General features: G+C 38.4%; 1 protein-coding gene across 3 annotated transcripts in view; it reads right to left on the bottom strand.

The window, feature by feature from the left end:
- Window positions 1-13347, bottom strand: part of LOC150085004 (uncharacterized) — a 234710-nt gene that overhangs the window by 173545 nt on the left and 47818 nt on the right. For all 3 annotated transcript variants that reach the window (XM_090376729.1, XM_090376731.1, XM_090376730.1), the window contains exons 8-9: window positions 8757-8853; window positions 8425-8503 (exon numbers count right to left, since the gene is read on the bottom strand). In XM_090376729.1, coding sequence (XP_090232855.1) covers window positions 8425-8503; window positions 8757-8853 — 176 coding nt within the window. The remainder of the gene's footprint in view (window positions 1-8424; window positions 8504-8756; window positions 8854-13347) is intronic.

Genomic DNA, 13347 nt, shown 5'->3' with positions numbered 1-13347 from the left:
TAGAACAGCTTTAGCACATTTATTGGAAAACCAAGGTTTAGATAAAGCACGAGATTTTAAAGTGGAGTATGGGATAAGGGATTCCACTCCTGCAAGAATAATTTCACTGACACGATGTTAACAAACATTGACATCAGAAGTTTTGAAACAGTAATCCAACCAAGGAAATGAAGGAAAGAAATCTCGCAGGTCATCCCATTTTGCATTCTTGTAATGCCAAACAATACGAGTTTGGAAATAGCCATGAGATAAAGGATTCATTGGAGAAGAGACAATCACCAAGTTATGATCTGAGGTGCCTAAAGGACCACTCACTTCGACCGTGTACTTAGAAGGGTTGTTTGTGAGAAAAAGATCAAGCGTGTTGGCTGTATGGTTAGGATTGTCCGGTATTCTTGTAGGTAAATGAACAATCTGTGCAAAGTCATTAGTAATTGCAAAAGCCTCAGCATCTCGACCAGCGCGCCTCCGTAGCCAGGTGGGAAGAGCAGCAGTGCGTAGCACACGCTTCTTGATTAGACCGGGGTTCGAGCCCGTCACCACCAAATACGGAGGATGCGGAAAGGTCAGGGAATGACCACCGCATATCCCGGAGCAATATGGCCTTAGTTGCTAATGCTCCTAAAAACCAAACAACAACAACATCTCGACCAGCTGGGTCAGTGTGACTAGAAAACGGAATCCAGCTGGAGTTGTGAACATTAAAATCACCAAGGAAAATTACCTCACTGTTAGGAAAGTTGGACTGGAGAAAGTCAAGTTGCAAAGAGAGGAAGTCAAAGAGCTCCAAGTGATTAGTGGAGTTGGGAGAACAGTAGAGACAACAGATGAATTTGACACAATGAGGTAGAGAGATTGAACCAGAGAAGATCGAAAAGAGGAGATTCCAAATTACCAAGTCTCTGAGAGGGAATATCAGAATGGACATATGCACAAGTACCACCTTTGAGGTGAAAGGAATCATACAGTGAATAATTTGGGCAACTGAGATGAGCAGTAGTTGAATCAACCGTTGAATCAAGAAAATAGAATACCAGTTTCTCAATATCCAGTTTAGAAGGACTCTAAAATCACCATGTTCAGTAATCTAGAGTCAATTTCTTTGCTTGGAGATAAGTTGGATGACCACACTAAAACCACATTCTACTAAATTTGAAGTTGGGAAAGTAATAAGTAGCTTCTTAGCCACTGTCCATAGTGCAGGATAGTGATCAGAAATTTTCTTCTGTAACCAAAAATCTTCATAAGATTCCTTAAACTTCAGTTTCAGCTCAATATCATTTTGTAACTCAATTGGTTCTTCCTCTAATACCCCAATTTCCTCATTATCTAAAAATGAATTCATCATCCAATCTGGAATTTCTATCAAAAGAAGATCCCTAAATCATTCAGACATATCTTTATGCAGCGTATCCAAATGGTCACAAAAGACTATCAGATCATCCTGTATCCCACCAATATTTTCTAGCTCAAACAAAGAAGGAAATTGATATAGCTTGCGATGGCCTATATTGCACTTGAATAAAGTTAACTTTGAAATAAAAGTGGACACTACAGATTTGGCCTTAATAAGGTGTATATCATTTCCTTGAACTTTGCAAATAGTTCAGATAAATAAGCAATGTCATGGCTGATATCTTTAAGTTTATCACTGAAAAAAGCAACTTTCCCTTCAAAAAATTCCACAACAGAGGTAAATAGTTATAAAAGCATTTTGCGTAGTTGCCTTTTGATAGCCCCACCAGAGAATTACCTGGAGATTTGCATTAAAGGAATTGGTAGCGGATATTCGAGAAGTTGAAGCTGATTGAACAGGGCAAGGTTTCTCAAAATGGAAAGTGGAATGCAATGTGCTATCATCAGCAAAACTATGGAAAAGATTTCCAGTCAATGGAAGAACGTCATTAATATACAAGAGGAAAAGAGTGGGGGGAAAGAACTGAACCTTGAGGGGGAAACCAGCATTAGTGGAGAAGTTAGAAGACAGAGAGCCATCTACCATCACCCTAAGTGAGCAATCAGAGAGAAAACTGGATAACCAATTACAAAAAACAGTTGGCAAACCATAAGATGGATGCTTGTTTAGAAGATCTTTATGCCAAACACAATCAAAAGCCTTTGAGATTTCAAGAGCAAATGCTTGTGTTTCACCAAACTTTTCCATTGAATTTGTCCATAAATGGGTAACATAAGCCAGAATATCACCAGTGGATCGACACTGTTGGAATCCATACTGGTGATCATTGATCAGATGGAAGGTTTCTAGATAGTTTAAGAGTTGGCAGTTTTTTTTTTTGATTTCTCCATTACTTTAGAAAGAGTAGAATGGGACGATAACTGGATGGAAGCTACTTGTCACCCTTTTTAGGAACTGGCTGGATATGAGCAAATTTCCAAGCAGAAGGAAAACACCTTTGGAATAAGAAAGTGAAAAAAGGTGGCAAAGAACAGGAGTTCAGGATGAGAACAAGTGAAGAAATACCATCAGGACCTGGAACTTTCTTAGCATCAAGATTTGTCAAAATCAGTCTGACATCCTTTTGACATAGGAGGCATTGAATGGAGTCTGTTGGGAATGGTGGGAGGCGTTTTACCAACATCATTAATACATGACTTGGAAGAAAAATGGGATGCTAGCAGGTCAGCTTTATCCTTGGCTGAAGTGACAACAGAACAATCTGGTTTGGACAGAGGTGGGAGCAGAGATGGGCAAAAGTTGCAACCAATAGCTTTGGGAAGAGACCAGAATGCTCAACATTAGGGCAAGAAGCAAGTTTTCTACTCTTAGCCTGTTCAAAATCTAGTTTGGACTGATTAATAACTGCTTTACAATTGTTGTGAGCTTTGGTGTAGGCAGAAAATGAAACCGAAGAATTAGAAACAAGCCAATTACGATATGCAACGTTCTTCTCTTGAACAGTCTTAGCACATTTGTTGGAAAACCAAGGTTTAGATAAAGCACGAGATTTTAAAGTGGAGTGTGGAATAAAGGATTCCATTCCTACAAGAATAATTTCACCAACATGATCTGAGCAAATGTTGACATCAGAAGTTTTGAAACAGTAATCCAACCAAGGAAAAGAAATCTTGCAGGTCATCCCATTTTGCATTCTTATAACACCAAACAACACGAGGTTGGGAATAGCCATGAGATAAAGGCTCCATTGGAGAAGAGACAATCACCAAGTTGTGATCTGAAGTGCCTAAAGGACCTCTCACTTCGATCGTGTACTTATAAGGGTTGCTTGTGAGAAAAAGATCAAGCGTGTTGGCTATATGGTTAGGATTGTCTGGTATTCTTGTAGGTAAATGAACAATCTGTGCAAGATCATTAGTAATTGCAAAAGCCTCAGCATCTCGACCAGCTGGGTCAGTGTGACTAGAAAACGGAATCCAGCTGGAGTTGTGAACATTAAAATCACCAAGGAAATTACCTCACTGTTAGGAAAGTTGGAGTGGAGGGGGTCAAGTTGAAAAGAGAGGAAGTCAAAGTGATTAGTGGAGTTGGGAGAACAGTGGAGACAACAGATGAATTTGAAACAATGAGGGAGATAGATTTTAAGCCAGAGAAGATTGAAGAGAGGAGATTCCAAATTACCAAGTATCTGACATGGAATATCGAAAAGGACATATGCACAAGTACCACCTTTGAGGCGAAAGGAATCATACAGCGAATAATTTGGACAACTGAGATGAACAGCAGTTGAATTAACCGATAACTGAGATTCTGTCAGAAAAATATACATGGGGTTTGGCAGACTGCAAGTGAAAATGGACATCGTTGAGATTAGAATTGAGACCACGTATATTTGTGAAATGAACTAGGAAGTGAAGGAGGTTTAGATCTTTTTGCAGATAAGCTTACTCTATTAATTAGACAATTCATGGTGTATTCAGTAGTAAGAAAAAGTGGGGGGGGAGGGGAACATGCTGTATGAAGTACAGTAATACCCCGACTTACGCGAACTCTGAGTTACGCGGTTCTTGATTTTTTCGTTTGGCAACGCTGCCGCCCACTATCTTCAAGGTCGTTTTTCATATGTTATCGATATATGGTGCGACGGCGGAGAATAAGAGCGAAAGATGAACAAAATTCAACTTTGCTGCTTTTATGTTTTTTATATCAGTGAAGGGGAAACACATTTCACCATAATAACGTAAAAACCAACAAATTCCAGCTATCGGTATAATCGCAAATGCAATTAGATCGAGTTTACTACCAGTTTATAACAGATTTCACTAGCAGAAACGCAACTGGATTTTTATTGTTTTATGGTAGTAACCCCTAGAAATGTGAGGTGTTAATAGTGTATCTCTGCCTTTATGGTGTTGTTTATTCAGTTGCTACATGCGCGCAGCTTTGTTTATGCGTATCAAGCATGCCTCCTCGTTTTGTAATTGTGCTTTATTCCCTAAAAATGAGTAAAATACTTAATTAAAAGGTGTGAAAAGGAAGCGTCCTGGTGAAGACACTGCAGATTCAGAGAGAAAAAGAAAAGCAATTATCGATAAACAGAGGCGGACTGGATCAAAAATTCTTACCCAGGAAAATTTATAGTGGCCTCATACTATGGTTTATGGCCAAAATCACACTGGCCCACCGGGGTTTCTCCGGTAAGGCTTATGGCCAGTCCGCCTCTGTCGATAGAGAAAAAATATGAAATTGTGAAACGCTTTGAGCGAAATGAAAGACCATGCGATATTGCACGTGCTACAGGCCTAAATGAAGCAACGGCGAAAAGCACATGACAATTGCAAACTTGAGAGGTTGAAAATTGAAAAGGGCTCAATTGTAAAGGGCTTAAAAATTTTAGAAAATATAGACTCCAACGAAGAACGCGTTATAGCTACAAAGCAAGGAATAAAAAAAATTATTAGCTTGCTACGAAGAAATTTTGCGTGAAAAAAAGAACGCGCTGTGTCGTCAGACGAATTTGTTAGATTTTATGAAGCCATCGACATCGAAATAACTTTTTAACGTAAGTCATTTGTTTTTTTTAATACATATTTTGTATTAATATGTATAAAGAACTGCAATTTTATTAATATTTTTCTTCTAAAGTAGTGTTTTTGTTAGTCCTTGGTCCCAATTAAGCAAAATTTATATGTATTTATATGCAAAGTTCTACCCCGACTTACGCGAATTCGACTTACGCGATTTTCGTCGGACCCACCTATCGCGTAACTTCGGGGTATTACTGTAATGAAATTTTTGGTGTACAAATGGTAAGAATATACCCAGATCAGTGACATAACATGGGCTTGACAATGCCCCCCCCCCCCCCCATATACACTACTCGAACTCTCTCCAGTCACTATCTGGCAGAGTAGAGGTACCAAGATTATACACTAGCTGATCTGGAAGCCTCCTAAAGAGTTACCAATAGGTTCGGTCCGGTGTACTAACTGGCAGCCGGCCTGCAAACACTGTTTTAGAGCTGTATTCTCGAAATGTAAGGAAAACTGGATCTTGCCTTGATGTTCATCATCACCTCAAAAGGCATCAGTCGTACTGCATGATGGAAGAGATGGGGAAGGGTTGACTGGAACTTAGCTCTGGAGACAAAACACAGGTTCCACCACTTCAAGCCTCCTCAGTATGAAGCAACAAATGTTGAAAATCATCATTGTCAACACAAAACTCCCAGAATAGTCTATAATTGAGAGCACAGTGTCATTACTGGTGTTAATTTTATAAACACCAGTAATTCCAGTGTAATGACTTGTAAAGGTGACAGTGTGTAATGATTTGAAAATTCTCAAAGCCATATATCCCATTGAAACCTTCAATTATAGTTTATTTTCGCAGAATTGCAACAGTGTAGCAATTTTATGGAAATGTACCCTGAACATGGCATTATGATAATGCTCTAAGTTACAAAACCAACTGAAGGAAATATTTTAAGGTTTAAGGAGAACAATACTACAGAATCGGCCAGATTGGCACAGAGCCTGACTTGAATCCTGTAGAACATCTTTGAAATGAAATAGAGCTTTATCACAGTATTAATATGCCTCTCTTCAATCATGCAGCTAACAACTGCTTCGAAGAAGTTATGGAATAAAACATCAGCAGCATACTACTACTTTTAAACGGGGCAGAATTATCCATAGAACTATAGCTATCATTAAGGCCAAAGGTAGACCAACATGTTATATATTTTCTAACAAACCATGTTACATTTGCTTATACATGCACAACACTACTCTTTTTGAAAATAGAATAGAGTAGTTGTTATTATTTGGATTTTAGGAGCATTAGCAACTAAGGCCATAATGCTCCGGGATTATGCAGTGGTCATTCCCTGACCTTTCCGCATCCTCCGTATTTGGTGGTAACGGGCTCGAACACCAGTCTAATCAAGAAGCGTGTGCTACGCACTGCTGCTCCTTTCCACCTGGCTATGGAGGCACCTAATAGAGTAGTGTAGCATGTGTGTACACATGCAGAGGTGCATGCACACATACATAAAGCAAATGAATAAAAAAAATAAAGAAACCCTAAAAAAGCAGAAAGTTTCAAATACACTTTAAGAAGAAATGTAGAAGGAAGGGGATGAATCAGATTGGTCCACTTGACATCGATGGTTCAACTGTTGATGATCCTGCTCAGGTAGCTAACTGAATGAATATTCAGTTAGCTAAATGAATATTTTGCATTGACATTCACACATGAGGAGTTATTCAGGGAGGGAAATGCCAGAGGTGTATTCAACTCTGGCAGTATGCTAGATAATCTTGTAATAACTGAGAGTAAAGTGGAGGAGAAATTGTTGAAGATAAACACAAGAAAGGCACCTGGGGTGGATGGAATCTATCCAGTTATATTAAAGGAGGCAGCAAGGGAAGTAATCAAACCCATAGCCATAATTATGAGAACTTCCCTGGACTCATGGGAGGTACCCATGGAATGGAGATGTGCAAATGTGACCCCAATCCACAAAGGAGGATCAAAGGGAGACACAGGTAATTACAGACCTGTTAGTTTAACTTCTGTTACAGTGAAATTAATGGAGGCACTGGTTAAAGAAGCATTGCAGGATCATCTAGACAAGACTTCAGTTATAGCTCGGACACAGCATGGATTTGTTAAGGGGAAGTCTTTTCTGACTAATTTGATTGGATGCTATGATGTATTCACAAACAAACTGGATGCAAAGAATAACTTTGATATCATATATTTGGATCTTAGAAAAGCTTTTGATACTTTTGCACATGGAAGACTGCTGCACAAATTGGAGCATTGTGGCATTGGAGGCAAATTGTTGCTAGGGATAAAGGTATGGTTAAGTGGGAGAAGACACTATGAGCTACTCTTGCAGTAGTAATCAATGGACACTGCTCTTCGTGGACTAATGTTATTAGTGGAGTCCCTCAGAGTTCAGTGTTGGGTCCATTGTTGTTTTCTGTATTTATAAATGATATTGATGATGGTATATCAGACTTAATGTCCAAATTTGCAGACAACATGAAGGTTGGCAGGATTGTTAATGACACTAATGACAGTACACTGCTGCAACAGGATCTAGAAGAGTTGAGCAGATGGGCTGAGAGGTGGCAAATGAAGTTTGACATTGACAAACGTAAAATACTACATATGGGAAGCAGTAATCCCAGATTAACGTATCAACCCTGTGGTATCAAACTGACAGTGGTAGAGAATGAAAAGGACCTGGGGGGGGGGGGTAATTGTGCAGGCAGATATGAAGTTTTCTGAGCAGTGCAGACAGTCTGCAAGAGTAGCTCATAGTGTCTTGTCAATAATATACAGGAATTTTACTAGCAGGGATAAGGAGGTGATTATCCCCTTGTATAAGGCAATGGTCAGGCCACACCTTGAGTACTGTATACAAGTCTGGAGGCCTCATTTTAAGAAGGATGTAGAGCTGTTGGAACAAGTACAGAGAAGGGCAACAAGGTTAGTGAATGAAACAAAGGGTTGCTCTTATGAAGAAAGGCTTAAGTTTTGCAAATTACAGTGTCTGGAGACCAGGCACCTGCGAGGTGATCTGACTGAGGTGTATAAAGCCTTGAATGGTTTGGGCATGCTCAATGCGGATGGGATTCTTCCTCTTGCTCAGAATAATCGCCTGTGAGGGCATAAATTCAAATTGAGGAAAGACGGTTGTAGGAGAGATGTACGGAAGTTTGCCTTTAGCCAGCGGGTGGTTGATTGCTGGAACAAACTTCCACCTGTCGTTGTAGAAGTTGATAAATTAAATAGATTCAAGGCAGAACTTGACAAGCATTTTGAGCGAGTGGATGGGTTAAATAAGGGTTGTTTTTTTTTGGCTGATGCTATATAAGCTTGCTTTCTTGCATCATGTGCTTTTGCTAATTACCATCAATGGAAATTATTAAAAAAAAAAAAAAAAAGAACCTTAAAAGATACACTAAGAAATTTCTTTGAAAAAGTTAACTTACTGAATACATAGCTTTTTCTTCCTCAAGTTCTCTTGCAAGTCTCAGTTGTTCAGCTTCTTCCTTATCCAAATGCAAGTACCTAAAATTGCAAAATTTATAAAGATTAAGATAATATATCCAAACTGTCAATGACAAAGTATCAATTTTCTCCCAAGGAAAAAAAGATTTCTCCCTAACACACTGCTGTAAATGTGCCTTACTTTACAGTATGTTATTCTTACTCTAAACAGAGCAAATGTGTAAGATCAGAATAATGCATAAATGGTAAGGCAATTTTTCAGATGTGATACATCTTTTAAATCTAAGAAAAAGGGGGAAAAATTACAACTTACGTTATGAAATCATCTCCCACCATTCCATATATTGTAGCATGTTCATTCATTTCTGTACACTGATCTACGGTTAACTGGTTAACATCAATTGTCACATCTGCAATTTTAATTAATCCACATTTTATTAACTTATATTAAGTTATAAACTGATTGAGCTATAGTAGTGGTAATAAAAAGCACTGATTTCAATAATATGCTAAAATTATTCATGTCTTTAAATAAAGTGTATACTTACAGTTAAAGAATTTGCAGAATATATTCTTTTTTTGTTAAAAACTGCATAAAAACATTCAGTATTGCTGTTTGTCTTTTCTTTAATATGAAATTGCAAAGAAAATTTGTTGTGTATTCAATTATAATTTCAAAATATTTCCAAAATTAGGAAGTGAATTTTTCATAAAAAAAAAAAAAAAAAAAAAAAAAATATATATATATATATTAAGCACCGGTTATAGTGATCACGTTTGCAAACTGAATTTTGATTTTAATAAATGGCAATTCTAATAAGCGAAAATCGACAAATATCATCCAGAGGTTATAAAAATAAAGATATAAAGCAGAAATTTATACTTTATTACCAATTAAAAGATACGTAAAAATCGGAATATTCTTCTGATTTTTTTATGTTCCAAACAAAATAAAAATAAATTTATACTTACATACGTAGCTTAATTAATATACATATTAATTAAACATAACACTTTGTAATATGATTATAATTTAAAATAGTCACTTATTTTAGAGTGCTTTAAATTATCACTACGAAGTCTATAGATTTTTAAATATTGTATAACAGTCTATATTCATGATCACTTACACCAGTTTCTTCCAATGCTCTCCTCAGGACACAAGTTTGCTGTTTTGTAACTAGAATTCGTTCATCTTCATTTTCCTCTTCCTTGGCAAAATTATCAGTTACAGACTGAGCAATTTCTTCATCTGTTAAAGCTGTAATAACTTGTAGATCATTATCTATGTCGACCCAATCATTAAACTCCTGTTCACCCATGTCTTTAGGCTTTTCAACATGATCAGTATTGTGACTTAGTTGCCCATCATGAATAATTAATCCACATTTTTTGAAACAGTTGCTAATGCAGGTTTCAGAAACTTCATTCCAGGCATTCATTGTCATAGTAAGTGCATCTAGAACAGTTATCTGCTTTGCGATATCGGATGATGTTCCCAAACCATCTATAGACTGGATGATTCTTCGCCTCATATCCAATCTATAAAAGGTCTTAAAGGTTTTTATTATTCCCTGGTCGAGAGGTTGAATCAGTGATGTGATATTTGAAGGTAGAAAAACTAATTCGATGTTTCTGAAAGTCAAAACCAATGCAATTTTTTTGTTTTCCTTATCGAATTTCAAATCCCATTTACAAAGATAATCTTCAAATAAAGAAGCAGCCATCAAGGCATTGGTATTATTGGTGTATTCAACAGGCAGCTGTTTTACTCCTTTTAAACATCTAGGCGATTTACTCTTGCAGATAACTAATGGCTTTAATTGATTGTTCCCGTCATGTTGTATGTTAAAAGAACTGTAATCCTGTCCTTGGTCTTCTTTCCTGCAGACGCAGAGGAATTTTTAAAAATCATGCAGTGGTCTGGGGGTAGCTCTGTAGTATAACCTTGTTTCATCTGTATTAAAAATGTCTTCAGGATTATAAGTGCTTAACACAGTTTGCTAAGAGGTTTTCAATCAGGTGTCAGCTGCAGAACTATCAGAATTCTGTTTTTCTCCATGACGTTTTTTGTAAATAATATCATGCCTCTCCTTCCATCTTGTCAGCCATCCATCCATTAGTCACCTTAAACTCTTCGTGTAGTTTTTTCAGCAAAATGCTTAGCTTTATGAAGAAGAATGCTATGATTGATTGCCGGATTAAATGAGCTGGCCTGTTTGAACCAAATGAACAGAGCTTCATCTACTGTTCGACATTTCCCTTCATCCTTCCTTTTTCTGGTTTCGCTAATCACATTAGTGTTTAAATGTGATGTGATTTTAACAATTTTGATAAAGATGACTGAGGCACTCCTAATTTTACTGCCGCTTCCTTCTGAGACATACTGCCTAAGTTTAATTTATTGTACATTTCTATAATTCGTAACTTATCTTTTACACTCAAATTAACCCTTTCTGTTCACTGACATTTTTTTTGGTAGTAAAATTTAAAACACAGTAAAAAAGATAAGCGTCAATCAATAACAAAACACGTGGCAAACACAAACTGGAACTAATACAACACACGCAAGTGAGATGAAGTTTAGATATAGAAATGAAAAGCAGATTTCAGCAAAGGGAAAACACATTTCACCATAATGTGAAAACACAGAATTCCAGCTATTGGTATTATCGCAAATGAATAAGATCGAGTTTACCCCGTTTATTGCACTAACAGAAAAGCCCAATAAACTGAAAAATGCAAATAGTTTTTATTATTTTATGGTTGTGACCTCCAGAAATGTGCTTTAGAAAAACATCACAGAGGCGTTCAAAATTGATTCTTATAACCGAAAATGTGATTCTAGTAAACGATGAAAGTATAGTGCATTTTATTGATTTGGATCAGTTCTTTGAAATTTGATTCTATTGAGCAGCTGATTCTAATAACCAGTGATCACTATAACTGGCACTTACTGTATGTATATATACACACCGATGAGCCAAAACATTATGACCACCTACCTAATATCTCCAGGACTGGGCAAAAACACACTGCCTGACCATATCACCATCAAAAACAAACTCTGCTTCTTAAAGGAACTCTCTGTATTACAAGACTGCCACAGATTAAAATTGGAAACAAGACCATAAAGTTGTCGGAGCAACTGAAATATCTTGGCATAGTACTAGACAGAAAACTCTCCTTCCAAGCTCATCTCAAATACATCAGAACCAAAGTAAGAAACTATACTGCCATGTTTGCTAGAATCTCCCGTCTGGACTGGGGTCTCAACAAGCGAACCCTCTCATTGTATTACAAGGCTATCTTCATTCCTGTGATCACGTATGCAGTCGGAGTTTGGTTTGGCAAGGCTACAACTGCAATAAACAGACAAATCCTGGATTCCACTCAACGCACAGTCCTGCTCTCCATCTCACGTGCCTGCTGCACTGTGAGTACTCACGCCCTCCAGGTCCTGGTGGCCCCCCCTCGACCTGGAGGTGGTGAGAACTGGAATGTTTTATCATCTTTCTAAGGGCGTGTCTCAGACCTGCTTGGGATTTGAGCTGAATCTTACCAACAACCAAAAAAATAGAGAAGAGGAGACTTCAAGCACACATGCAGTGGGTGTGGCAGGACTGCTGGACAAATTCAACCAAGGGGGAAATCACCAGGAGATTCATTCCAGATATTAGCAGAGTCTATCCAAAATCCCCAATATGGTTTTCTCCAGGTCTGTATGCCACGTATTTGCTTACTGGCCATGGTGCAATAAAGGCAAAACTAACAACCTTTGGCCTAGAAGAGGACCCAACATGCGCCTGTGGAGGAAATGAGGACTGGGATCACCTCATGCACGAGTGCCCCCTCTACGATGACCTCCGCTGCCAGCTTATCACAAATCTGACTTATATACCAAAAGGCAAAGAAAACCACCTACTGGATACTAAGGAAGAGTATCAAGCTCTCACCAACTACACACAGCAGCTTTTCTTGAGGAGAAGAAAACTAATTGCAGCAACGTGATAATCCTCTACTAAATGAACCCAGGGACCTTGATGGTACTGGAACAAGGCAGCAAAACTTGACCAGCATTACCATAATTGGTGTGAACTACCATACATTCTCCTAAGATGTCACCCACCAAAGATAACTACCAAGTGAAGAACCTTTGAATAGAGACAACCCACAAATTAAGACAATCTAAGAAAGACAAAAGGTTCGTATACTACTGGATTTGACTCACAGATGTGACCAATAAGACAATCTCCTAGATGAAGACTGACAACGCCACCAGTGTGCCATTAGATGTCAACTGCTTTTCTTGGCCAACTAGCATTCTGAACCGGGTACCCTAACTTGGTTCACTTTAACCCCCCCCTCCCCTGGTAAGGAGAGGGAGGGAACGGGGTTCTGTCTCCTCCCCCTCCCTGCCACCTCCTTTTTCTCCTGGTGGAGCCAGTCCCCACTGACCTTTCTGGGGTTGCCTTTCCCTTCATCCCCATATTTCTATCTGTACCCCCCCTTCTTCAGTCTTCACCCCTACTCTAACTGAATATGCATTTTATTTTTTATTATTATTTTATTTTATTATTATTTTTTTTAAGACCCTTGCCACTGAAATCTTAGGAAATTAGGTGGCAGGGCCTGTCAGAGTACTTATTTCTAATGCCATCCCCCTATGCCTGACCTGCCTCTTCGGGGCTAAGTGTGGGCAATGGGGGGGGTCCCACAAGGGGCCCAACGGCTAAAAGGTCAGAGGAACAACACAACATGACACTACACAACATAACCTTACACAACCTTACACCTTTTAAAATCTCTGGCTTTCATAGTGTTCTGTGTTTCACAAACAGAGTACACAACACGGAGATGGGGGAACCCCCTGCGGCCGTTAGACAATGAACACTTTACCTAAT

Source organism: Mastigoproctus giganteus, chromosome 6 (genome assembly GCF_048544385.1).
Source record: "Mastigoproctus giganteus isolate SK-2022 chromosome 6, ASM4854438v1, whole genome shotgun sequence".
Taxonomy (NCBI): domain Eukaryota; kingdom Metazoa; phylum Arthropoda; class Arachnida; order Uropygi; family Thelyphonidae; genus Mastigoproctus; species Mastigoproctus giganteus.
The sequence above is the reverse complement of the archived record's forward strand: the minus strand, read 5'-3'. Positions and strand labels throughout refer to the sequence as shown.